Source organism: Microtus pennsylvanicus, chromosome 9 (genome assembly GCF_037038515.1).
Source record: "Microtus pennsylvanicus isolate mMicPen1 chromosome 9, mMicPen1.hap1, whole genome shotgun sequence".
Classification (NCBI taxonomy): Eukaryota; Metazoa; Chordata; class Mammalia; order Rodentia; family Cricetidae; genus Microtus; species Microtus pennsylvanicus.
Window position 1 is genome coordinate 9,571,926 of NC_134587.1, and position 27,854 is coordinate 9,599,779.

General features: G+C 41.6%; 1 protein-coding gene across 4 annotated transcripts in view; it reads left to right on the plus strand.

Annotated features, from left to right (window-relative positions):
* Positions 1–27,854, plus strand: part of Chn1 (chimerin 1) — a 140,090-nt gene that overhangs the window by 86,900 nt on the left and 25,336 nt on the right. For 3 of the 4 annotated variants that reach the window (XM_075984863.1, XM_075984865.1, XM_075984864.1), the window contains 2 exons: positions 8,694–8,771; positions 25,989–26,073. In XM_075984863.1, the coding sequence (XP_075840978.1) occupies positions 8,694–8,771; positions 25,989–26,073 (163 nt within the window). Of the gene's footprint in view, positions 1–8,051; positions 8,478–8,693; positions 8,772–25,988; positions 26,074–27,854 lie in introns of those variants that run through there. The other variant, XM_075984867.1, reaches the window with a different exon arrangement.

The window sequence follows — 27,854 nt, forward strand, 5'->3', positions numbered from 1 at the left end:
TGTACCAGAACCTCTTGGTGCGTCTAGAACTTTGAGAGGATCCACCCACTGTGCATGGTCCCATCTCAGTCATTTGGAAGATGCTGGTTGGTTCACGGAGTTATGTGGTTCTTACAATGTTGACACATTTTATAAGTTACAAAAAACACATGTGTCAATCCATCTCTTTAGAAAAGTCTGTTAAGTAGCAGGAATCTCTCACCTTCAGGATACCAGAAACAAACTTGCCAAAGTTGTATTGCTTGAAAGGTGCAATTTGTTATTGACTTCTTTTCCGAGAGTGGAAGGAAGTCTTTCTTCACTTATTTTCCAGATTAGAACCTTTTAAACTTTTCTAACATGACCACATTTCACCCAGAAAATTTTGAACAGCCCCTTTGTATAAGTCATAGAGAAATTAATTTTAAAATGATTCTTTGGTATACATATAATTTGACTACTTCTTTAAGTCTAAAGCAAATTTGCCTACTAATAAGATGAATTACTTCAGTTTTACATAAATCTCGACTGAATGCTTCATGCAAAAAGATTTAGACCATCGTTAGCATTTTTAGGGATGATTCTATTTTGCTTTTGATCATTAGTGCTAAGAAAGTTGCCTCCCACAAATCCATAGTCCAGAGTGCAGAAATACTTGTGTTTGGGTCATTTCAGAAATTGTTGGTAATTCTGCCTAATCCCATGCCAGACTTCATTCATGAAAACAGCAGCTTTTAAAGTCAACTGTGCTAACACAATATAACCCAAAGACATACTAATTTGGTCTTTAGATGCTGAAGTATAATAACAAAAGTCTTTTTTCCCACCATAACTAAGCCATTACAGTTTTTAAGAGCAAATCATTGGAATATAAGGGTACTGTAATTTTTTGTCCAAACCAGAGTATTTTGGGCAGCATTTCTTGTTATGGGTGGCTAGGCTACATGCACAGTGCAAAGTACACTCGTGCGTTCAGAACCAAGGCTAAGTGACATCACTTAGTGATATTCAATAGTGAGATTCATTGCTCACTATTGTTCATTAGGAACAGTATCATTGGTATAATATAATGCACTAAACCCTGTGCTCACTATCTTAAAATACTGACTCTTAAACGATAAGGACATTGCAAAGATATCCATTATCACACATTTTCTCTCCTGTGTGTTTTCAGTTCATTGTTTTGGTTCTCAAATGAGAATTTGAAAGCTCTCTACTATATGAGGGGTTTTCCTGGTGAGACTAATTCTGAGATTAACAATGTAATTTTAGGTATGATAAAATATATCAGCATTTGTAACATTCAACTGATGGCACAGTTTGAAATTCTGACAGTGAAAAATGTAATGATTGCATCCACTTACATCCTCAGCTGCCCATCCTTATTCCAGTGTCTCCCTTGCTTTTGAAAATGGTAAAATAATCTCAACTCAGAATGAGTTGCAGCCTTGAGTTTATAGAAGGAAAAATTATCAAACTTGGAACTCTGCTTGCTAAAGGATAGGTAGTGCCCACATTCTTTTTCCTTCTCATATTGTCTTAAGATTTATTCTCACAGTTTTTACTCATGAAGGAACTTTCCTAGAACTTTGTTATTCCTTAATGCTATTCCAAAAATAAATTTTTGGGTCCTGTAAACAGCCTTTAGAAATGAGACCTGCAACTCAGGAATGCGTCTCATTTCAGGCGGCCCCTGCCCCTCAGTGCTGCAAATGTCTTCAGTTCACTGTCTCCTCAGGGCAGCAGTGTTGTTGAGATACTTCTGTCATCCCAGATTTTCTCTTCCGCATGTCTCCAGTTTATTGTTTTGTAGCCATATTGACTGTCAAATGAAGAAATGGTGTTTTAAAAGCCCTTCTTTCTTGTATTCCTGGCCAGCCATTGGATTCTACTAATAACTGTAAAACAAAAAGAACATTTTTGTGCATTTTCTTTATATTCAATATTTTCCAACAACTCAGAGAGGAGGCTGGAATAATCGTTCTCCTGCAAAATTTACGTCTGTCTCCCTTTTCTGAGCACCGTGTCAAAATGACGAGAGTAGCACTGGGCTCAACATTCTTCCTCCTTCTCTCTGAGAGCTTTAAACGCTTGCTGTATTCTGGGTGCTTTCTGTACCTCTCCTCTATTGGGGAGAGGTGCTCTTCATCGTTCATCTCTTCCTAAGATCCTAGATCACTGTTAAGTTGATCTGAGATTCATTTATATATTATCTGACTCGTGAGCCACATTATAAATAGCACTAAGCTTTACTTACTTTTTAAAAACTAATGTAATTAGCAATTAGGCAAACTAAGCTGCAGCCTCCTGTCTACATTATTTCTGCTAAGACTCTGTGAGATGATCACAAGCTAAACCATTGTGTGTACTTTGAGGGTGTTTAAAGGCACATTCATCATAGAAGGAAACAGAGATCTGGATGGAGGGCTGGAGAGAAGTCACCTGTCTCAGAAGCCCCAGGAGAAGGTGGAGCAGCTTAGAAGGAGAGTATAAACAGATTAGTGGGGAAATCCGGGCTTTCTTAGAAAATGGGATTGGGAACTGAAGGATGAAAATATCTTTTATCCACTAATATGTACTCTAATTATAATCAATTCATGAAATATATATTTATCTCTTTAATATCTGACCCTTGTGAAGACAGCATGTGGCCTTATACTCTGGCATTTACTAATTTTACTGGTGAAGCCATAGCATATTCTACTCCATGAAATACTTGTTAATTGAATTTAATTCAAAAGTGATTAGTACTGCATTGTCATGCTCAGCCCTATTTGCAGTCGGTGTCAGTCGTGCCCCTGGGTCTCCATGGAGCATAGCAGAGACGAGAGAGGCAGGATAGGAAATCATGAGGCCTGGATTTCTGTCGTAGCTACCTTGATTCTCTGCTTCTAAGTAAATACCACAATACTGATGGATTTCCCATCTGAAAAACAGGAATGTGAGAACAGAATAAAATAACCTGTGTAACAAAAATTCTTCTGGAATCCTAAATTCTGTGAAAGAGCCCTGCTGCGGGGCAGCATAAAAGCTGAACCTGACTAATTATTTTTTGTGAGTAGATTGGCAGAATAATACAGTAGTTAAAATTATTATGAAGTAGGTTACTTCTTAATATGGAACATGTTTATAGAGTCAGGCTTGGGACAGAAAGCTTTTCCAAGGACTTCCCCATGCACTCAGACCTGTCCTGATGTCATTCTTAAACCCAAGGTAAATACCTCCTGTCTTCCTAGAGAGTGGTGATTGAGAACACCTTTGCATTAAAACATTCTGGGTGTTGAGAATGGCCCCCTGCACCTTCTGCGTGCTCATCCCTGTTCACCAGCCTTTGCTGGGAAGGCTGACGATGATAGTGAAGCCCTGGTCCCATCTGGCCAGGTGACCATCATAGCATTGGCCAGTTTAGCTTCAGATCTCCAGTTACAGTCCTGTCCCCTGTAGAGGACAACACCAGTGAGTAGGTGCTTTACGGTAACAAAAAACAAAATAGAACTAAGAAGGTAAATCCGACTTTATTCTTTTCTTTTGCCTCTCAAGGGTCTGTCATTTCAGGCTGAGTGTGTGTGTGTGTGTGTGTGTGTGTGTGTGTGTGTGTACTTCTTAAATTTTTTGATGAATTATTTATTTTTATTATATGTGTGTTGGTGGTTTTCCTGCAGCATGTCTGTGTGAGGGTGTCAGATCCCCTGGACTGCAGTTACAGACAGTTGTGAACTGCCATGAAGGTACCAAGAATTCAACCCAGGTTCTCTGGAAGAGCAGCCAGTACTCTGAACTGCTGAGTCACCTCTCAGTCCCTTCTCTTAATATACCATTCATTTGCAGACCTCATCCTTATGCCTCCAACCCTATTAAGCATTGATTTTCAAGAAAGACCACATACTCAGTCTAATGAGTGTCTCGGGCAGGAAGGGCAGCAGCAAAATTAGAGATTACTAAAGTTTTCTCTAATTTATTAGAAACCTTTGAACTGGAAGGAATTTCATAAGTTGAAATATTATGGATGTGATATAAAAAGTTTTTTCAGGAAGTACCCAAAAGGAAACTAATTTTATTTCTTTGGGGGATGGTATTTCATCTTAAGGTTTATAATCCATCCGGGAAAGTCAGGTCATGATCAAGGCAGGAACCTGGAGGCAGTAACTGATGCACACATGACGGGGTTGTTTACTGGCTTGCCTACTCCACTTTCTTATACCACCCAGGACCACCTGCTCAGGGATGTCACCACCCACAGTGGTCTGGATCTCCCCACATCTAGCTGTATTGCTTAAATATCGTCATCTTGCTGTAAAGCATGCACATGGTAGAGTCACGGCACAGAGTAGTTTACAGCAGATGGTGCGGTGGACAGTGGTCATGTCTGAACCATGTTCCTGAGGACCCTTCTTTGTGTATTGGTGTTTAAGGAAGTGAAGTCGTGTGCCTTCAGACCTCTGTTACCATTGCCAGATGAAGTACACTACACTGTATCCCCACTGCCCCATTCCATCTCTACTCTGACGTGCTCCCCAACTGACCCAGCATGACATACCTTATCTGTTTAGATAGTATGGTTTTGATCAATATTAGGTTACTGCAATAGGAACTGTGATGAAGAACGAGTTAGAAGTTATAATCTGATTCTTGAGGTGACTGAAACATTTAGCAACCCAGCAGATGGAGGTTTCCTATGAAACATAAATATTTATTAATATGAACATGACTTAAGGAATTTAGAAATCCTAATCTAGAAGACTCTAATGTTTGACTTAAAGTCCACTTGGAAATTTTGGTTAACATTGAATCTAATAGACAGCACAATCTACATATAGCAGTACTAAGTGCCTGGTGACATAATGTACTGAAGACAAATGATCTAGGATGAGTACTAACCTCTTAAGAATTTGTGTTAAAATCAGATACTGTGAGAGCTGGGCAGTAGTGGTGCATGCCTTTAATCCCAGCACTCAGCTATATACACCATGGGTTAAATTAGAATTCTATCCCCAAAGCACCTCATGTCATCTCTCCGGCCTTTGGCCTTGGGTTTTTAATTCATCCATAGTCACATATTATACTAGCCCTAATCTCAGAAACATAGACCCTTGAATATAAAGGAAAGAAGGGCAAACTTACTTATTAGTTACTTCTTGGCTCAAAATCATGACAAATTCTTCTCACGTGTTATCTCATTTAAATTCAGCCAGAAGCATTTGGTTTGTCCCATACCCTTCATGCTACTGCTGAAATCATGGGCCTGTCTTGCCAGGCTGGTTGTTATTATAGTTACCTTACTGGTTAGGATCTCAGGTCTGCTTCCACCTGTCTATTCAACTTTGGGGATTTAGTTTCGTGGGTTTCAATTCTCTGAAATACAAAATAAGGATAATATATGTATGCCTTACAAGGTTTATCTGTGGATTCATGAGATTAGATTTGTAACCAGCAGAGTGCCTGGTACACAAGTACTCACTGACAAATTATAGCCATAATTAACAATACATGGCCAGATACATGGAAGTGTAATGATAGACGCTTGTCTACAACATCAGAACATTTACAGTGGTTCAGAGTCTCAGAGTTTGCACTTGAAACTGGTCCCCCAAATTAACACAAAAGTAGCATGATTGTTCTTGTATTGCAGGGACAGTACTGGCCAAACCTTTGGCAGTTATTTGGTATAGCTATTTGGTATACATACTACATACATACATGCATGCATACAGTGATCCTATAGTTTTGATTTCTATCTCCTTCAAGGCCTAGTTGCTGCCCAAGCTGTAATTAACTTAGCATGTCTTGATTAATAGAAAAGTTAAAAACTATAGAACTCTGCTGAGTCTTTAATAAACTTTATCTCTAGACAAAATATTTACTTACCTGGCCATTCATTTATCTGGGCAAGCCTACTCTTTTTGTGCAAAGTTGAATTTCAGTTATTTTAGATGAAACACAAGGGTTGATATCAACACAATAGGAACTCGACCAAAATATTTAAGAAAAACAAAACCAAACAAACCCATCATTCAGATTACACTTGTAATTGTTTTCTTTAACTTAGGAACTTTGCTTTATACATTGTTGAAAAATTAAATACCATTATGTTTGCCTTTGGGGCCTAGTTTTTTTTTTAATCTGATGCCTACTGAGGACCGGGTTAACATGACTTTCAGCTGAACTTAACCAAGGACTTGTTGCCCTTATGTTTCCTGTCGTCACAGGACAGTCTAGGCCTGAGCCGAAGAATCATTTGTTAGGCAGGAAAGCATTTTTCCAGTGTGTCTCCTCTCAGTATCATTTTATAATCTATCGATCATCTAAGCCTGAATTTGTAAAACTGAGCCATGCATTTGAGTAAATGTTACTGTCTCCCTTTGTCATTTGCTTAAATTTCTTTTACTACAAAGGATCTAGTGTGGTTGACTAGCATGCCTGAGGCTCTGGATTATGTTTTCATTACTATAAAATATAATTAAAGTAACTGTGTGTAGACTCAAGAAAATAAAGATAATTGGCCCTCAGTCATGGGGCTGGAGAGATGGCGCAGGAGTACATTCTGTGCAAACAAGAGAACCTGAGTTTGGGTCCCAGCACCCACATAGAATCATAGTATGGCAGTGTCTGGGCAAAAGATAGAGACAGGCAGAGCCCTGGCCCTCATTCAGCTCCTTGGCCAAATCAGTGAGCTCCACATTCAGTGAGAGACACTATCTCAGAAAAAGAAGGTGCTAGACCTTACCAACCGCAACAGCCAGCATTAGTCTTTCCCTTTACAGGTGCACACAGGCACACACCAGTTATTGCTTCCAGTGTCTTAATATAATTTCAGGATGTCTCATATAATAATTAAATTAGAATTTTTGGTGGAATACCTCCTATATTTTATGAAAACTGAGATAATATGCATTTAGTGGTTAAGTTGATTGAATTTCTGCTTTGGTTTGGTTTGAGTCTAAAGCTCAAACCCAAGCCCTTGTACAGTCCAAACACATGCTTCTACTGCTAAGCTACAGCCTCCAGCCCCCAATTAGTTTAAATACAAGACTTCAGATTTATTGTAAGAGTCATTATATAGCCAGCACAAGGAAATAGATGAGAGATGGTTAAAGAGCCAAATGGGAAAGCCTGAACCTGGGTATGATGGTGCACACTGTTCGTCCCAGCACTTGGGAGGCAGAGACAGGCAGATCTCAGTAAACTGAAGGTTAGCTTGGTCTGTAGTGAGTTCTAGGATAGCCAGGGCTATATAATGATTTCATGTCCTGAATGGGGCAACAGACTGAATTTCTCCTAGCTCCTTAAGGAACTGTAGTCATTGCTCTTGAGTGAGTAGAACTGGGTTGGAGTCTCAGCTAGCAGCCCCTCTTTTCAAATGTACCAGAGTCTGGTAAGCGCAGCCACACTGCCCCTGGGCTCTGTGCAACTGAGGGATTATTCTTACCTCCCTTCCTCAGGGAGGTAAGAGTTCAGACTGTTGAGACTAGAAAACTAGCATATTGGTGTTATTAATTGTGTAGATCTCCAACTTAATACACAGAGTGCAGACAAAACTACTCTCGAGGATATAAGCAGTGCCACATGCATGCTTTCTATTCTGGGGGAAACGCAACACTTAAGTTCCTTTCTTTCTCATCAAAGTATGTAGCCATTTTTGTTCATCTTTAATAAAAGTGGATTTTAGTTAGCCAGCCATCACAATGCACAAACAAGAAGGCTCAATTCATCTCAGAGCAGCTCATGTCTCACGTGATGCACAAAGAAAGACATGGGCTGGCCTTTCACAGTTTACCTGGCAGTAGAGATTTTTGTTTGGTTGGTTTTGTTCTTAAATGAAAACCTGGTGCTGTGTGCTAATTTTCCTCTGCCTTTAATGATGACTCATTACCTTCCTACATATTTTTTTTTCTTTCCTTGAGCCAGCAAGAAAAATCTTGCAGGAGAGGAGGGGGAAACAGTGCGTTGAGGAACACAGTACTTAAATACTGTTACTGGGTTTTCATTGGCTGTCTCCTCTCTTACTGTAGCCAGTCTAGTGCTTCCTCCTGCAAATCCCTCCCTCCCCACCCCCTCCCGCAAGTGAGTTCTCCCGGTGTCTGTTGCTAGCGACTGACTGCAGGCTGTATGTAGGCATCTCTCATTCAGAATGGACATTGATGTACTGAGCAGAGAAGAAAGCTTCCAGCGATGTTCCGTTTGTCACAGTTGTCTGGCTTTTTAAAGGACTCCCAGAGAGAGATACTGCAGGTTCTGTATGGTAGCACAGACTGATTTCTTCTCCAGACTCTTAAGTTTCCAGAAGCTTAAATATAGAGCCCTGTTTTAAAAAAAGAAAGAGAGAATTTGCGTGTTAATCGGCCTTGTGAAGAAGTGCTTCATCACCCTCCCGCACCTCCCCGTGCTCTGGCGTGTGGTGTGGCCGTGGCTCTCTAGGTTAGGATTCTGAACTGGCTGCAGCAATGCTCATGTGTTAGCTGAGTAGAGTTCTCCGACAGTCGCAGGCTGCTTGCTACAAGGTTGTTTTTGTTTTTGTTTTTTTCCTTCCTTTGGATTCCAAAATGCCATCCAAAGAGTCTTGGTCGGGGAGGAAAACTAACAGAGCTACAGTTCACAAACCAAAACAAGAGGGCCATCAGCAAGGTTTATTGATAGCAGCATTGGGAATGAAACTGGGTTCTCAAAAGTCGTCCGTGACGATCTGGCAACCTCTGAAACTCTTTGCTTATTCGCAGTTGACATCACTTGTTAGAAGAGCGACTCTGAAAGAAAATGAACAAATTCCAAAATATGAAAAGGTTCACAATTTTAAGGTAAGAATGTTTGTTTCTGACCCTTTTCCTATAAGAAGCACTCAGTACTTAGAAGGTGTGGTGTTAAAGGCTCATCTTCCAAAGCCTTTGAAAAATTGCATGATTTGACTGCAGTGTTATTGCTATTCAAGGAAAGCGATGTCTAAATCCCAATTTTATTTAAGGAAGAGGTGAATAAAGCTCATAGAACTCCAGCCCCATTTTTCTCAGATGCTGTAGTAATGTTCCCTTTAATTACTGTGTATACACTGGTAAGTATTATAAAGGTCTCCGAATCATGAGTTAGGCATTGCATGTATCTGTGTTGCAGTATGTCTAAATACCTTTGTTGGTGATTTCAGGGGGATTAGCTCTTACATGTTGGGTTCTGGTCAAAGGCTTTGCTGTAGCAGGCATGTGCAGTTGCATCTGGAGTGAGCAGATGGTGTGCCTTTCCCATAGTTTCTGTCTTTTCTCCTCCCTCCGTTAATAAACTGACCACGATTAAAGGAAAATTGCTGCCTTGCAACCATAGAGGCTGTGACTGACAGCTTCCCTTCACTTCCTCGGGGTTGGCTTTCACCTTTGTTTTTAATTACTGCTGTGGCATGTTTTATGCAGTGTACCTGAATCTTCTTTTATGAAGGTGATGTGTATGATGGCCTGAGCGGTGTCCAGATCTTGCCTGTACTTACTGCATGGTATAAGGCCTTGAAGTTGTGCCCTTTGCATTCTAGTTCAGGGGTATGCAAAGTGAAATCGTGTGTGAGGAGAACCAGTTCCACTTCACAGCAGATGAGCCAGCATTTCTGTGGTAACTTCCTGATAGTTAAAAGTTGTCTAAGGCTCAAGAATATTCCATTTAGACAGAAAATCATTCATGCTGATGTTAGAATGGGAATATTTGTTTACAAAAAGATGTTAGAGCTCGAAATTTTTGTCTTTGATCTGTTAATTTATTCAATCTTTTAAATATTTATTTGTCATATCAGAGGCACCAGGCTCTCTATCAAGTGACTTCACCCCAGCTTTATAAACCACCCTGATTTTTAACACCAGCATTTATTTTGCTCATGCTAAAAACAAAAACACTATGCCTCAATGTACCCTGCATTTTCTATAGTTAGGAATAGATTGTAGTCTTCATACCTTTTGGGGTTAATCATATGAACCTTACTTTTCAACTGGCATTTTTGCTTTAAAATGGAGTTGAGACAGCTCAGCAGATCAAACCTTGACAGGAGATGGAAATCATGAGCACGCCCAGTCTTAGCCACGTCGTAAACCAACTCAGCCTTTTAAGATCCAGAAGAAAACAGACAAACAAATGAGCCGGCTACCGGACTCGTGATTTATTGCCTGGTCTTGCAGGACTTTACAAGGAAAATGGCCCCCTAAAATGGCTATTAAGTTTGTAAGCAAGAATCACCTGCATGTTCTAGAAATTCTGGGACTTCCAAAGCATCTTCAGAGAGGTGCAGTCTAGTTTACTAGGTAAAACAGGCCTGTGAGATTGTCATTTTAGTGCTAAGTCGGTTTCTGTAAATATTTTTTGTCATTGTTTGGAAGTAAACACGTCTGTTGAAAAATTTGCATAAACAAGCATATCCTTTCCCCTCTCCTGCAGATCATATCTTTAGTTCTTTTCACATAGCTTTATAAGAAGTGAGTGCTGTGTGATCAAGTGTGACCCTCGCCACCCAGGTTACTATAAAGACCCCACCACACACACAACTGGAGACAGAACCTAGAACCTTGCATGTGCTGGGCAAGCAGTGCAAACTCTGTCCCTACCCTCAGCGTCCTTCTTTTTCTTTATTTGGGTTTTTTTCTGTTTTAAACACATAAAACATGGGGACTTCTCTCTCTGGAGTAGAAGCTGAGGCCCAGCTGAGACTTGCTCTCCAACCCCTGTCCTTCGTCAAGAAGAGCCTCCTGGGAGACGGAAACATGGCACACAGTGCTTAAAATCTCTAAGGTCAGGAGTCTCAGAATCCAACTCTTCCTGTTATAAATAGCTCCATTATTTTTAAAATGTGCCTGTGGAGTAACATTATTTTAAAAAAAGAAAAGAAAAGAGAAAGGGTCATAGTTGACTTCAGAGACTATCCCTGAAAGGATTCCAGCCCCCAGCAGGAGTTCACTCCCACACAGATGCTGGCTTAGAAGGGCACTGCTTGTCCACATTTGCAGTCAGGTCTGCTGTGGGAAAGCTGGAGTGTTTCCATGATGATTGTCAGTCATGTGACCTGCCGGTGGCTCTCTCTCTATCTCTCTCTCAGTGGAGTGTGTTCAGAGTAGCTTCGCCCTCGCCAAAGCCTCCTTTCAGGGTGCCTCTTGAGCTCCTGTTATGTAATGCTGCCTGGTGCTGTGTGCAGCTGTCAGCCCTTCTTTGGGGGTGAATCCAAGACACCGGTTACCTTTGGTGAAAGCATTCAGCAAGGCCATTCGGAGCAGCTGACCCTGTGATTGGAGATTTGTAGGAGAAAAAAAAAATCTGTTGTTACGTAACACTTTCTCCTTTTCTGCTCCCACCTCTCCCTCCCTCCTCTTCCCTCCCCTCCCCTCTGTTGTTACTTACATCATAGAAAGGCTACTGTATCTAGAGAGGTTATCATTTGAGAAATAAATATACCACATTCTATATTATAGTATAGTAAGATGTCAATGTTAATTTTAGCATAATTCCAAAAATGCTAGAGGAAGGGATTCTGGATATTTTTACCAAAAAAGTAAAATAAAATAAATGTTGCAGGAGACACGTTTATCCCAACTTGAGCATTAGATGTATATAATGTATGATAACATCACATATTACCCCATAGTTTTTATTTTTTTTAGTTCACGCATAAATTTGTACATATATATTAGGTATCATGTGATGTTTCAATCTGTATATATGCTTTATTTAATTAACATAAAATTGTATATATTTTTAACTAATCAACTTCTTTTAAGAATTACTCTATTCTGAGTTGGTGAGATGGTTCTGTAGGTAAAGGTACTTCCATGGCTCCTGGCTGAAGGATTTTATCTCTGGGACCTACATAATGGAAGGAGAGAACCAACTCCCCATAGTACCTCTGCACCCCAAAACACGCCCTAAATAAAGCAAATTTTTAAAAATTTTTAAAGAGTTTTTCTCTGTCCTAATAACCACATGTAGAAAACAAAAAAATATCAAAATCAAAGCAGAAACAGCTAGCTTCCCCGCCTGCTCAGTCATTGTAGCCTACTTTTCAGGCTCCGGGAAGGACACTGAGCGCTGATGTGTCCTGGGGCGTTGCTTGTGATGTGTACCATTGCTTATGTGGCCTGAATGCTTAATGTCTCTAACCTCTTTCTGTAGTAGGAAACTTAAGTTCCTGGCCCTCTAGGCTCATGATAGTCACTACTTTATTATGACATATTACCTCTGACTGGGCATTTTTTTTCTGGATTTGTATTAATTAGTTTATACTTGAAGAGCGACTGAGTCTCCCCTTCCACCTAGTAGTAGAGATTACAGTGTGGTAGAGAGCCTTGGATGATCCTGGGGGCTCCCACTCAGCTCCCAGGCAGAGTGGGGTTTACATAAGAATATCTGAGTGTTTCATGTACCACAGTGTACAACAAAATCCTCTTAATTTTTTATTCCCTCCAAGTTGAGTTATAAAATGTTTTGTCTAATTAGTTGCTTAATCAAAAGGTTGTATAATACAAAAATCAAGAAGAGATAAAGTAATAACAGAAATCTGGCTACCTGGGCAACTTAACTAATTAAAAGAAAAATGTATTAGCAGTTATAAAGCTAGGGCATAGCTTAGTGGTAGAGCACTTGCCCAGCGTGAGCAAGACCCAGAACCTAATTCCTAGCTCTGCACAGAAAACTTACAGTGAATAGTACTTTATGATGACATTGGTGTATTTGTTAAGGTGGTAAGTGGGTGATTTTAGTTCCATGTACTACTTGCCTTCTGCATGCAGATGGGAGATGTCAGATATTAACAGATTTAGTGTTGCCATGTACAGACAGTCCCAAAGTGTGAATTGGTGATATAATTCAGATAATCCCATGGCAGGAGCCTTATGCAATAAGGCTAGTGAGTCAGGACCTGCTAGATGAAGAGATAGCAAGCACATGGCCAGCAGACAGCATCCTGCCGCTTGGTAACCAGAGGGCAGCAGTGGCCACACTCACGCTGAAGAGGCCTCTCCCTCCTAGGACACAACACAGATCCAGGCCCTCTGCTGTTCTATTTGATACGTATCTAAGAGTTTTGTTTCTTTCACTGCAGTGAAATGTTACGTGCAGTGATTGTGCCTTCTGATTCCTTGTGCCGTGCCCACCAGCCGTGCCACCACTCTCTCCTCTCCCCATCCTTCTTTCCCTTTCTTGCCACATGTGGTAAAGTGCTGGCAACTGGCACGTGTGTAAGAAGTGTGGACTGAGTGAGTACGTAGTGCAACATCGTGGACCTGTTATTTTCAAACCAATTTTTATGATGGCAAGAAATCCCAACAAAAAAATTATTCTGAGGACCTGTATTGTTTTATATTAAACATATTTACATATTTTTGAAAATGAAACAAAAATCATGTTTTAATCTCTGTGCCTTTTTTTTCAATTTTGTGATAGAATGTAACTGTATAGCCCAGTTTGACCTTGAACTAATTATGTAGCCCAGGCTGGCCTCAAGCTCCAGCTCCTCCTGCCTCATCTTCATTAGTGTGGTTAGCCTGAAGTGTCTCGTTAATTTTTTACAGTAATGAACTGTCCTTTATGGACATGAACATGGAGTATCCCACGTGAGATTTTAAAGGAGTAGCTTTTCTGTAAACAAGAGGTTAAAGGAACTGCAATGTGTATTTTATCTTAAGCACACTCCCCCTCTCCTCACTTTGAATGTGGGACAAAGACGACAAAAATAGTCCAGATTAGTGCATACTGGGGTTCTCTCTGCCTCTACCGTCAGACAGGGAAAGACTGATGAGCAGAACTAGGAGGTTGGAAAAGTCGCCTATGTGGTCCCTGTAAGAACGTCACTTCTGTTCCCTGGCATAGTGTTCTGCTGTGTAGACCCCAAAATAATAAAGAGCCATGCCTCTGCCTCTGCTGTCCGGAAGGCTGTGCTCTCTGTGCTGTCTCTGCCCCAGCACCACAGCCTTCTCACCTTACTCTCCACGCTGATGGTTCTGATACTCCAAGTGCAAGTCTAGATCCTTAAGATGACCGTAAAGATTGTGCCTCTCATTAAAACCCAGAAAGAAGCATTTCGCAAAAGGCCCTGGTGGTTTGCTTAGTCACAGTATACTTCACAGCCATTTCATGGGCAGGAGGAGTTCTACATAACTCGGAAGTAACGCGTTGTATCTAGATTCTCACAAAGCATTGCTTTTTAAAGATTTGTTTTTATTTCATGTGTTTCTGTGAGTGCCTCCTTTACTGTATGTACATCACGTAAGTTCAGAGACACAGAGGCCAGAAGAGGGTATCAGATCCCCCAGAACTGAAATTAAAGGCAGTTGTGAACCATCTGCTGTGGAAGCTGGGAACTGAACCTGGGTCCTTTGGGCGAACAGTCAGAGTTCTTAACCACTGGTCCATCTCTCCATTAGTGCTAAGATATTTTGTAATCTGATTTTATTTTCCCATGTTCCACAGTTTTACTTCCCTTATTGGTACTGCCTTTCTGGTACAAATTACCTTTTGTGAAGGTGTACAACATTGTTTCTTTTTTTTATTTTTCCCATACATATTTGCTAGAATATTTTTCTTAAAATGATCCCATTGGGTCAGACATATCTTCGAAACAGCCTCTTGCAGAATTCCCTCCTACACCCATGTGACCCAGAAAAATTTACTCTTACATACCCATGGTATGTCACTGTTAAACACACTAAAAGAGAAGCATACTTACAGTCTTGAAACTTGTTGTCCACACTGTTTCTCAGATCTGAAAGGAGACTGCTCCAGCTTCCCTGGCATGTTCTCCACCTCCTCATCATTCATCCCTCACGTGTGTGTGAGCAGCTCCTACATGTTCACCACCCTGCCAGACATGCAGAGGGTAGAGTAATTGTCACCTGATCCTTGGGAAGCAAATACCAATCTGATGAGAAGAAAAGGAGAACATGATGTGTATGTGTGAACATGGATGTTAAAGTTCTTTACTAATGCCCTCCTCCCTAGAATTCAGTGTTCAGTATGTGAACATGATGTGAAGGGGCTGTGAATATCACGCTTCTGCTCGTAGGAATATGGCAGCCAGAAACAAATATGCAAAGCTCAACTAGAAATCCACAACAGAGTCCTTCAAGCTTCGGGCAGGGTTTTGATTTTTTACTTTTGATGTTGGGATTTTGTTTGTTTTTGTGAGAAGAAGATAAGATCTACCTTGTTAAATATTTAAGTGTGCTATTAACTGGGCACCGTTAACTAGCCAATGTCATTAATGAGGTGCCATTGACTAGCCAGTGTCATTAGCTAGGCCCTGTTGACTAGCCAGTATCATTAACTAGGCCCCGTTGACTAGCCAGTGTCATTAACTAGGCACCATTGACTAGCCAGTGTCATTAAGTAGGCACCATTGACTAGCCAGTGTCATTAACTAGGCCCCATTGACTAGCCAGTGTCATTAAGTAGGCCCCGTTGACGAGCCAGTGTCATTAAGTAGGCCCCGTTGACGAGCCAGTGTCATTAAGTAGGCCCCGTTGACTAGCCAGTGTCATTAACTAGGCCCCGTTGATTAGCCAGTGTCATTAACTAGGCCCCGTTGACTAGCCAGTGTCATTAACTAGGCCCCGTTGACTAGCCAGTGTCATTAAGTAGGCCCTGTTGAAGAGCCAGTGTCATTAAGTAGGCCCCGTTGACTAGCCAGTGTCATTAAGTAGGCACCGTTGACTAGCCAGTGTCATTATTTAGGCACAGGTGACTATCCAGTGTCATTAGCTAGGCACTGGTGATTAGTTAATAGCACTGTTAACGTGGCACAAACAAAGTAGTAGATGAGCTAAAACTTTGTCACTTTTCTGGCCCCAGGCCCCGGCAGCCAGTCTCTGTGTCTATGGATTGAATTATTTGAGATTCCACACCTATGCAGATGTGTAGTTTGTCCCAGTGGGCATGCCTATTTCACTTAGCATGATATTATTCAGGTTCATCTATATTTATCATATGGAAAAAGTTCTCTCTTTCTGAAAGCTAAACATTCCTGTGCTGTCAACTTGACACAAACTTAGGCACATCTGGGAAGAGGGAATCTCATTTGAGGATTTGCCTCTGTCAGACTGGCCCATAGACAAGTCTGTGGAGCATTTTCTTGATTAATTATTGATGTGGGGAGGGTTCAGCTCACATTGGGCAGTGCTACCCTGTTTGAGAAGGCCGGTGAAGCAGCCATGATGAGCAAGCCAGTAAACAGCACTCTTCCATGGTCTGTGCATCAGTTCCTGCCTCCAGCTGCCTACCTTGCTTGAGTTTCCGTCTTGGCTTTCAGAGGTCTGTGACCCATGATATATAGGCCAAAACATATCCTTTCCCCTAAGTTGCTTTTGGTTAGTGTTTTTAATCACACACACACAAAAAAAGAAAGCCAAAGTAAGACCATTTCATTGACTATATACTCATTTTTTTACTCATCCATCCATGACTATTAAGGGTTTTTTTTCCATACCGTGACTGTTAAAAAATATTGTAAATATTAAAGCTGCTCTTGACAGAGGGTAAAGATACCTCTTTGAGATCTGGACTTCAGTCTTTTGGGGTTAATCATTAAGGAACTGCCATGCTGTTTTCAGTAGCAGCCAAACCATTTCCCATTCCCACCAGCACCATTCAGATTTGCCAGCTTCTCCATGTTCTCACCAACATTAGTTGTCTCAGGTTTTGGTTAACCCCCTTCCTAGCTTGTTTGAGGTGGTACCCATTGTAGTTTTGATTAGCGTTTTCCTCATTATTAATGATAGTACTTGATCTCTTCATGTACCTGTTAGTCATTTATGTATCTTCCATTAATAAATGTTTATTCAAGCCTCCTATCCTTTTTTCTTTTTTGAGATGAGGCTCACACCATGCTTCCTTTTCAGGCTGCACTTGAATTCCTGTGACACCCCTAAGTAGCAAGCACTCCTCCTTCCTCTCTACCCCCTCCCCCCCCACACTGTAACTGTACCTCCCATTTTGCTGTGCAGGCAAGATTACTCAACTAGTAAAAGTGCTTGCCATGCAAGCCTGTGTTTGATCCCTAGAATCCAAGGTAGAAAGAAAGAATCAACTCATAAAAGTTGTCCCCTTCCCTCCATGTGCATGCCCTGGCAGGTGTGCACAAGCATGCACACACATTTACACACCAATAATAATAATAAATACAATTAAAATTATTTGGTGGTTGCTATTCAGTGACAGGAATTTATTATATATTCTGATACTAACCCCATCAAATACTTAGTTTGCTGTGCTTTCTGCCATTCTGTCTGTAGTCTGTCACTGTTCTTCCTGTGTGCTCTTCCTCCTATTAAAACTCCACCTGCGACCTGTGCCCTGGCCTCATCTCTGCTCGGGCTCAGTCTAGTTCACAGAGGCATCTTTTCCTGGAGGTGTGTACAGGTTTGCCTTGCTGCTGACTATGGGGCCTCTGGTTTGTTTTTTTTTTTCTTTTTAACTACATGGATCTATTGAATAGTAGTTACCATTTGATAGACCAGTTGTGAGTCTCAGGAAGCCCAACCCAGACTGACAATGTGTCACAGAATTAGAAATCCATCATTAAGAATGCTCTCACTAGAACCCCAACTTCCAACTTTGAGCTTATTTTTAGCATCATTTTGTTGGCAGGATGGTGGCAGAGGCACCAGCTCTTTGTCTTGCCAGACTTTGGCCAATTGCAGAGAGACAGTTTTGTCAGGCTCAAGGCCTGGCACTCATTGCCTGATGGTATGTCCACGTCCATCTCTGCACAGTAGCTTCTGCAAGGAGGACAGGATGCTAATTGGCCCAGATCTAAGTGGTAGTTGTTTCTCAGACAAGGACTGTCATTGGAACTAAGGGTAAAATTCTTCAAGAAGTCTTAATATTCTAATGTGTATATACATTTAGTAACAGGATCCATATACATAAAGCCACAGCTGAACTGCAAATAAAATAGACAGTCCACAGCATAGAGATTTCAGTAATTCTGTCAGTGATAGAACAGACCAAAAACAGGAGCATGGGAAGCTTTAATCAACCAGTTTGGTCTAGTTCATATTTATAACCGACTTCATTCAGTAATAGCAAAAGTCTTTACCTTTAAAGTAAGTGTGCAGTTTAAAGAGAGAGAGAATTGGCCTAGCAAGGTAGCAACTACACTTCTAATCCCAGCACTCAGTGGGCAGAGATGGGGAAAATCTTTGAGTTCAAGACCGAGCTCATCTACATAGTGAGACCCTGTATCAGTGAATTAATTAGATCTGAGGGCTAGAGAAATGGCTTAGCAGTTACCAATACATGCTGCTTTTATGGAGAACCCAGATTCTGTTTCCAGCACCGAAGATAGGTGGTTTGTAGCTGCCTGTTATTCCAGCTCCAGAAGAATTGATGTGGCTGCCCCATAGCCCCTGGCCCTCTGTGCACATACACACATACAAATAATTAAAAATAAAGCGTCTTTAGAAAGCCTTTTTCAAGATTATAATTACATACTGTCCCACTTCCCTTTCCTCCCTTCAACCCCTCCCATGTAAACCACCCTGTCCTCAAATTTACGACCTCTTTTTTAATTGTTGTTATATTTATGTGTGTATTTATGTGCTACATATATACATTGGGGGTGTGTGTGTGTATTCCTAAATACAACCTCCCTCGTCTGTCTACTACTACTTGTATGTATATGCTCAGGGCTGACCATTTGTATCAGGTAACAAAGTAGTGTGTGGACTGTCTCTCCTACTGTGTGGGTCCCGGGATCAGAGTCAGGTGGTCAGACTTGGCTGTCCTCCTGAGCTGGCTTGCTACCCTTAACATCTGACATTCTTCTACCTGAGCACCATCAATTTAGAGGGAACACCATCAGAAGGAAAGGATGAAACTATAGGCATCCACATTTTGAAATGGAAAGTGGTTTACTTATATTTGTTATTCTCCGTTTCTTATTTTGGTTTGGTTTGGTTTTTTGGTTTGCCTTTGCAGTCCTGGCTGTCCTGGAACTCTCTCTGTAGACCCGGCCGACCTCGAACTCAGATCTGCCTGCTTCTGCCTTCCGAATGCTGGGATTAGGGCGTGTTCCACCATGCCCTGCTGCTGTTTTACTTTTTAATTACATAATTATACCTTGTAATGTGATGAAAAATGGACAGAAAAGCTAAGGATGGTAACATTATTTATTATGGTATAGCCACTGTCAATCTGGAGGAACTTTTATGGTACTTCCCCCAATTTTGAACAGTTTTCCCATTCCTGAAATAAAAGTCATACTGATCAGAGTGATGCTGTGTGTTCATAGGTGTGCAGTTGGGTGCACCAGGCACAGCCCCTGCAGCTCCTCCCTGTGATTATCTTCTCGGCAGCTAGCTGTAAAGGTCGTCAGCACCTAGGCCCTCACCAGCTGTCCCATGGTGTCCTGATTCTGTCTGCTGCTGGCCTCTGACTTGTTCTCCCCCAGACACTTAACTGTCTGTGACTAGTGTTCAGAATTGCTTCAGCAAGAGCCCCATACCCTTCTCTCTTCCCAGCTGAGGTCAGCATTACCAGTCTTTTGCATCAAAATGGCCAGCATAATGACAGTGTTGGTGCCTCAACTCAAACCTTACTCTGTAGATTTTTCTTAAGAATTTGAGGCAGTTTTGACTAGCTTTGATTAAATAATGGTCAAGAAGGTAATTGATACTAAAAGCCCTACTATTTTCTTTATAACCCACCTTTGTTTGCAGGAGACTCTGTAGAGATTCATGTATTTACTGCTAATGTTCACAGCTGATATGATATGCATCTCTTTACATCTTTACATATATGCATCTGTAATGTATGTATATATGTATACACTTTAACAGAAGTGATCAAATTAAGACTAAGATTGTAAATTTCATATCAAGTGATCAAAAGTATGTAAACTATCTTGGTGAGACTAACTTAAAACTGAGAACCATCTCTCTTAGGCTGATGGTGCAGGTTCATAAGCCCAGCACACAGGAAGGTCATGAGTTTCAGCCATCCTGCACTATAGAGTGAGGTGACTTTAACAGAAAAAAAAAGGCGTATTGTTTCACTAAACTATAAAAATGAGGAGCACAGAAGAAATGGCCTTTCCTGCCTGGCTGCCTATTTCTGTGTTCCTCCATTTGATTGCCATCATCTGTTCTCTTCTTTTGTTGCCCAGTACCGTGCTAGAGGACTGAGTCATCAGAGCCACCCAAATGACAAGGCTACAGCTGAAATGTCAATGCCACCTTTGCCAGCAAAACCTCGCGGTCCTAATGTTCTTGTCACTTCCACTGTGGTTTACAAGGTCATTTGCCGTCATGTTTCTAAAGGGAGTGTGTTTGCCTGAGAGGGATAATGAGGATGTCGATGCAGTGTTATCTTGCAGTGGAGTGGGCTTCTCTTTTGCTATTTCTGTTATTGGTGTTCAAAGTGGAGTTGTAAGTCTTGTGAACATGGTGAGAAGCGGGTAGCATGTGTGTTCATTATAGCAAACCGCAGTGAGGATGACCTCACTGTATAAAAAGGTCCTTGCCTGGGAGACAGTGTGACACTGGCTATTGCCCCCAACACACCTCCCATGTCACACCCTCTGTGCCCTTTTCAGCCTGGCTTTGGCTGGTGCATTCAGTAATAAGGCTTTATTGGGGTTTACTAATTAGTTTCATCTGATTGCTTAAACAGCAATTAGCATAAAAGGAGTTGTTCACAGGTGAAAAGTAATCGCACATACCATAGTGATGATGTTGTCTTTTCCAGGAGCAAAAGAGAAAGGGGCTTTAAAACTAGCTGAACCTGCTGTTGTTCTGTCACTTTGACTTGTCAAGATGGACCAGCAGCTTTAGAGGTAGCTTAGGAAAAGTAGTTGTGTCCTCTTACCAGATGACCTCCTAGCTGGTAATGCCCCATGCTGCCGGAGATTGCTCTTTTGAGTTGTCTTACCCTCTGGGGAACGGATACAGTTACTAGTGCAGGTATCACTGACTATAAAGAAATTATGCCCCCTCCCACCTTACAAAGCCTATGTGTGTGCTTCTGGTCCGACAGCAAGCAGAGGTTAGATTCCACTTGGAGGTGCCAAAGTAAGATGCCGCTGAAGTCTCTCACTCATCACAGGATCACTTCAGTTGGCTTAATTGTCTAAAACTCAGAAAAAGGCAAAATTTTCATATGCTTACTAAGAGACGTGCATTATGCAACACTGTCTAAGACTTTGAAGACAGGCTGGAGAGATGGCTCAGCCATTGAGAGTGCTCCCTGGGGACCTGGATTTGATTCCCAGCACCGTGTGGCAGCTAACAATGGTCCAAAACTCCTGTTACAGAGGATCTGACTTGCTCTTCTGGCCTCTGTTAAGAATATTTCTTAGAACGAGCCTCTTGGCCAATGCAGATATTCCAATCAGATCAAATTAGACCGAATAAGAGATGCCCATGTTTAATGCAGTACTCCCAGGTGGCAATGAGAAAACATGGCAAGGGGAAGAGATTTAGTGTGGGAGACCACGCTAAACCCAGAGAGCACATGTACATTCTCTGGGGGACAGTTTAAGTAGCCTGTGGGAGTGGTCCTGAACCTCCCTGGGGAGGGGTCACTGCTTGGTGGGCTTTCCCAGAGGTGGAGTCTGGACCAGGCAACTCCCAGGGGAGGGGGCTTGAAATGGAGCTTCCTGCCCAGTATTCCAGAGATGGGTGCCAGGGGCTGGGATGAGGCCCTGGAATATAATAGCCTCTTCAGACACTGTTGAGGACCAGCCTCAACATAAATACTTTTTACCAGGGTAGGGGCATGGGAAAATAAAGACAGAAATTGCAAAACAGTATCAGGAGGGAGTTTCAGGGATTATTCAGGTCCTGAAATCACCCGCGCTTATTTTTCCACAGCTTTTATACCCAAGGTAAACTAGGGGAGAAGGTAACAAAAAGCTTCAGGATGACCCAAGTCACATATACTCACATACCCTTGGTCAGCCCCTCCCCAGGTGACTGCATAGTTACAGTGGAAGGAGCAGCGAAGACTTCTCAGAAAGGTCTGACTGATGGCCCAAGCAGGTAAAGGCCCTTGCAGCCAATCTTGAGGACCCGACACATGGTGGAAGGCGAGAACCAGTTACCCCAAGTTCTGATTTCCATGAACACCCACACATACACATAAACAAATGAATGTAATAAAAAAAAAGCAAAAGAAGTCACGGGAAAAGAAAAATCTGAGATGGAACGTTTTCCTGTTTTCTATCCACTGCTAAGGAAAGGTTGTCGTTAGATTACCTAGTCTGCAGCAGTCATAGGGTTTCTATTGATGTGATAAACACCATAACCAAAAAAGGAACTTGGGGGCCAAAGGGTTTATTTTGGCTTACAATTCCACATTTCAGTTCATCATCAAAGCAAGTCAGCCTGGAGCTGGTGCAGAGGCCATGGAGGAACACTGCTTACTGGCTTGCTCACCATAACTTGCTCAGCCTGATTTTATTATGTGACCCAGGACCACTTGTGCCCAGGAGAAGCATCAAACATTAGCTAAGACAATGCCATATAGGCCAGTCTTAGGAGGCAATTTTCACTTAAGATCTCCTCTCCCTAGATATGTCTAGGTTTGTGTGGAATTGACAAAACAAACAAAAACCTAACCAGGAAAATAGCTAAGAACCAGGAGTTAAGAAAGGGAGCAGGAGTAAGAAAGGAAGACAAAAGCAAAAACCTCAGGCACTTTAGATGAAAACTATGGAAATGACAGTGTTGCTTAGCTGTGTGCTTATCGAGGTTGCAGTAGTGTTTATTCCTGAAGTACTGACCAGCTGCTGATCCCTGGTGGGCATCTTCTATATGAAGGGTAGACCATTCCAGGCAAAAGTACTCACTTTGGTCAGGTAGGCATGGTGGCCTACACCAATAACAACAGAGCTGAAGAGACTGAGGTAGAAGGTTCAAGGCCAGCCTGAGCTCTACAAGAAGACCCTGACTTTAAAAATAGGCAAACAGATGGGCTGGGGCTAGAGTTCAGGGGTAGACTGTTTGCCTAGCACGTTAGCATTTGTAAAACCCAAAGATCCCGCTGTTGTGGCCCTGGGCTTCTTCCTAATCCACTTTGGACCTTTCTTCTATTTTCTCCTCATTTCCTTCTTAGTTCCCTCCTAAGCAGTGCCACTTTTGACCTTTCTGTTATAGTTGAGCATGCATTACATTTGATTAACTCCTTTTTAAAACATGATTAAAATACAACTATTTCTAGTAACAATGTTATCAGATGTCAGCGACTGTATGCAGTAAATACCACCTGTTTGCATTGTGCTCGGCTCTGCACAGATGAAGGGCTGTTTCTTCTGATTAACATGTGATTACACATTCTTTGGGGATACACTGTAATATTTCAACACAAGTGTAATGACCAGACCAGGATAATGGCATTAGCCTCCTCAAACATTTATTGTTTCCTTGTGTTGATAGCTTTCAAAAGTCTTTCTACTAGCTATTTTAAATATGTAGCTAATGAATATTAGCTATAATTGCCCTTCTGTGCTATAAAACTTTAAAGGCTGCTCTTAGTCAGGTAGCACCTGCCTATAATCCCAGCACTTGGGAAATGGAGATGGAAGGGTCAGGAGTTCAAGGTCAGCCTTGGCAGCATTCATCATCAGCCTGTGCTACTGAGACCAAGGTGTGGGGGTTCTCTTCCTGTTCCTCCTATCCAGTTAACTCCAGTCAAAGCTAACTGTCTACCTGATCCTGTCTTCATTTAGCCCTAAGAAATCTGTCCTGTCAGTGACCCCTTTCTCCCTGCCGCTCTCTCCCTTCCAAACTGACTTAAGTTGGCTGCTGATGCTTCTAAGGCCGTTTGCTGGGGTATGCAAGCTACTTCACAACTTTTACAACAAAATAACCACAAATGGTTCACAATGCCTTTATAAAAGGTCTGTACCAGCCTGAAGTATATGAGTAATAATTCTGTAACAGCTGCTTTCTGATATACACGTGCAATTCTTTGATTAGAGAACATGGGGCCTGCAGTTAGCTCTTACTTCAGCATGTGTCATATGAACAGAGGCCCTGTGTCTTTAAAATGCCATATTCACCACTGCCCTCACAAGGGAAGAAAGGACTGTGCTAACCTTGGTAGTTAGTGCTCTTGTGTTTAAGTAATAAACATAACACCTCTACTACTTGTTCCCCATTGTAACTCAAGATGCTTCAATACAAGGTAAGTCGTGTGCAAAGTAATTCTTGGAATTTCCTCCATATTCTCATTGCATTTTTACACATCTACATCACTCATCTGAGTGATACATACTTAACATGAAACTCAGCAACCTGTGGTTGAATTTGTATCTTAGAGACTTTCTCCAAAGTAATTTTAGGATGCTATCATGATTTGATCGTCCATACCTTTTTGTATGAGCCCGTGCCTGTGGTCTCCTTCACATTCGCATCAGAGTGAAGTGTGGCTCATCCAGTTTTACTCATTCTGGGGAACACAGACAAGCATAGGGGCATTGGAGAGAATCTGATGATCTTGGGCCCTGTTCCGGGACTTCCATGAAATGCTTTCAATTTATAGGCTCTGAACATCATTAGCAGTTCAGAGGCAAGTGTGTATTGTATTCTGACCCTTTAATGAAAGATATAAAAGGATTTATGGCCTACTTTTCAAAATTACATGAAACCTGGTTCTCAGGCTTGCTTGCTGTAATTATAAACACATACCTATTTGGAATGAACTGTGGGTATCCTCTGTAGTCTCATGGGGATATTTGTGCCAGGTCTGTATTTGGACCAGAATTCTGATATCCATATTTTACTGACTGTACTAGAGACATTTTATTTCATATTTCAGCATCTTTGAAATTGAGCATTATAATTAGTGGTGTGTCATTATTCAATCAGAATTGTTTTTCTGAATAAAATGTTATACTTGTGATATCTTAGGCTTGAAAAAACCATTCATTTCTGTAATATATGTAAATATGTATACATATCCCAGAGTCACTGCTTTGTTTCTGAGACCCAGTCAGTAGGTTAATGTCACAGTTACGGAAAGTGACATTCTTAGCTGCGGTTTACAGAACTGAGCTGGCAGATCTGCACATGGAGATCATCACACTTGGTGATTTTTCTCCATGGTTTTGTTTCCTGCAGGAGGAAATGGCCTTAATTAAATCTAACTGACTACAAATCAGCTGACTTCCTGTATCCTCTCTTTTTTTGTTGTTTTCCTAGTACACTTTTAACCAGAATTTGCCCAAAATCGGTAATACTGTTTCTTCCCCTACCCCTCTTCCTCCTCCTTCCCTCCCTCTCCACATCTCTCTGTCTGTCTCTCTCTCTGACATGGTTTCACTGTATAGTTCTTGATGACCTGGAATCTCTGCCTCCCTAGTGTGGGATTAAGAAGCATGGGCCACCACGTCAGGCAGGATTTCCTAATTTTGTTATTTAATTGAAGGTTCAGATTCATGGCATCTCTGTTCTGGTGATATTTTTCACCAGCGTTAGAATACTTACCTTTCGTATGCATGAAAGTCTGTGGGAGCCAACACAATGTCACAGGCCTGGAATGCCAGCCTTTGGTTTCTCATTCACTGTAGTTTTTATAGGTACTAACATGCATTTGTTGTTAACACAGTAAGTATAACATGTTTTGAAGAATTGGCCCTGTTTGATGATTCAGTTTCAACCAGGGTCACTTCAATATACGTAACCCATTTTGCCCAGGAAACTGGACTGACAAAATCTTTACAGACTCAAGACGTTGCCAACCCTGCTTCTTAGCCTTGAAGTCTTCACACTCAGACTTGCATGTCAGTGTCAGAAGGCTCCCTGTGCCTGAGGAGACGACTCATTGGAAAATTCCACGGTAGAAATTGTTTCCAGAAGGAAATTGCAGTCTATCGATTTGATGTGTCATCCCTTCTAAAAGAAGAAATGAAGTTCTGAAAACACATGTCACTTGTCAGTTCCACTCGATGGGTTTTCTAAATGTGCATGCTGCATCCTCAGTTCAGCTAGCTTGTGTAAGCCTCCTTTGATTGATGCGCAACAGCCTCCTCATGTCTCCTTTTCCTCCACTTTGCCCCATTCTTTTTCCAGGTCCATACGTTCCGAGGGCCACACTGGTGTGAATACTGTGCCAACTTCATGTGGGGCCTCATTGCTCAGGGAGTGAAATGTTCAGGTAAGAGCCCCTGCTCCTCCCCGTTGTGCCAGCAGCCACTCGAAGACTGGGCTTGTGTTGGCCATGACCTTCTCACACTTGGTGGGCAGAGCAGTAGGGATATGTGTAATTCCCTGAAAAGGAAGAGGCCAGCTTGTTTCAGACAGAAGCAGAAGCACTTCGGTTATATTCATGCCCTTGGTGTTGTACTGACTGCATCTATAGTGGTTTTGGTTTTTTTAAGCAGTGAGCAGGACATAAGATTGTTGCCTTGGAAACTGAATTTTAAAGCTGACTTGGTAAGCTGAATTGTCCTAACTACATTTTTTAAATCAAAGTCAAAGCTGTAAAAAGTCTACAGATTTATCCTCAAAGATGATTACCAAGTTCTGAAGAAGTACTTGATCTTTTATATTTTCTCTATGATACATAAAGATGCTCAATGTAACAGATCCTTTTTGTGAAAAATGATGATGGTATTTTCGGTCTACATTTAGACACTTTTACCCATCAAGAAAACTCAATGTGGTAGGCTTGAGAGATGGCTCAGTGGTTAAGAGCACTTGTTGCTCTTGCAGAGGACCTGGGTTCACTTCCCAGAACCCATATGGTGACTCAAAACCATCTGTAGCTCCAGTTCCAGGGGATCTGATGCCACCTTCTGAACTCTGTGGGTACCAGGCACACATATATGTAAGCAGAATATTATGTAGTATTTTCTCTAAATATTAAATATGTTATACTTGATCATTAGAGTTCTACTATTTAATTTTTGAACTAAAATATCTTTACGCAGATGTATGCTAAGAGGGCCGGGGATTTGACTATTGGTAGGGACTTGCTTAGCATGCTCAAGGACTGTTTCAGTCCCTACATCCTCAAAATCCTAGGCCTGGTGCCATACACATGTAATCCTAGCACACTGGAGGTGACAGCAGGAAGATCAGAAGTTCAAAATTATATGTAGCAAAGTTGTGAGTTCAAGACCAGCCTGAGATACATAAGACCCTGGCTTTTTTCTCCTGAAGTATATTAAGAGTAAATTATTTCAAAATGATAACTACCCTAATTTCTCTTTTCTGATTTAAGATTGAGTATTTTAGTTGTGCATTAAATGCAGACATGTTTATGTGTGTTGCTAGGTTGCATTTTCTTTGAGTACAAAGCACAATATGTATTGCATGTGAGTAGTCTCTGATCATCACTGAGGAATTCTCAGTTTCCAGACATCTGTCACAGGCCAGTCCTATTCAGGATGCTCCCTGACATGGGGAGAAGGATAACATGTCACAGTGGCGCTTAAGTGTGCAGAATGATCTGTCCAGGAGTGCCTTAGCTCTGATTCAGGTGTCAGAGTCCACAAGGAAGCCTCCTTGGAAGACTGTGGTGCTGTCTCTGACCTAAAGGGCAGCAGCAGGGCTGGAAAGTCTTGGTCACTGTGGTAGGAAGACCATCTAGACCAGTGGTTCTCAACCTTCCTAATGTCGTGACCCTTTAATATGGTTCCTCATGTTGTGGTGACCCTAAACTATAAAATTATTTTTGTTGCTGCTTCATAACTGCAATTTTGCTACTGTTATGGATTGTAATGCGAATATCTGATGTGCAACCCATATGTGAGAGTAAGTTGACCCACAGGTTGAGAACCACTGATTTTCGTGGTTGTTGAAAGGCAGATAACACCCCTTCCACAGCAGGTCTGCTCAAGGAGTGAGGGTCCCAGTCAGCCTCATTTGTCTTTTGTGAGACATCCTTGACCAGCTGGCACGGAGAGAGTTTCTTAGCACTTGACAGTCACTTAT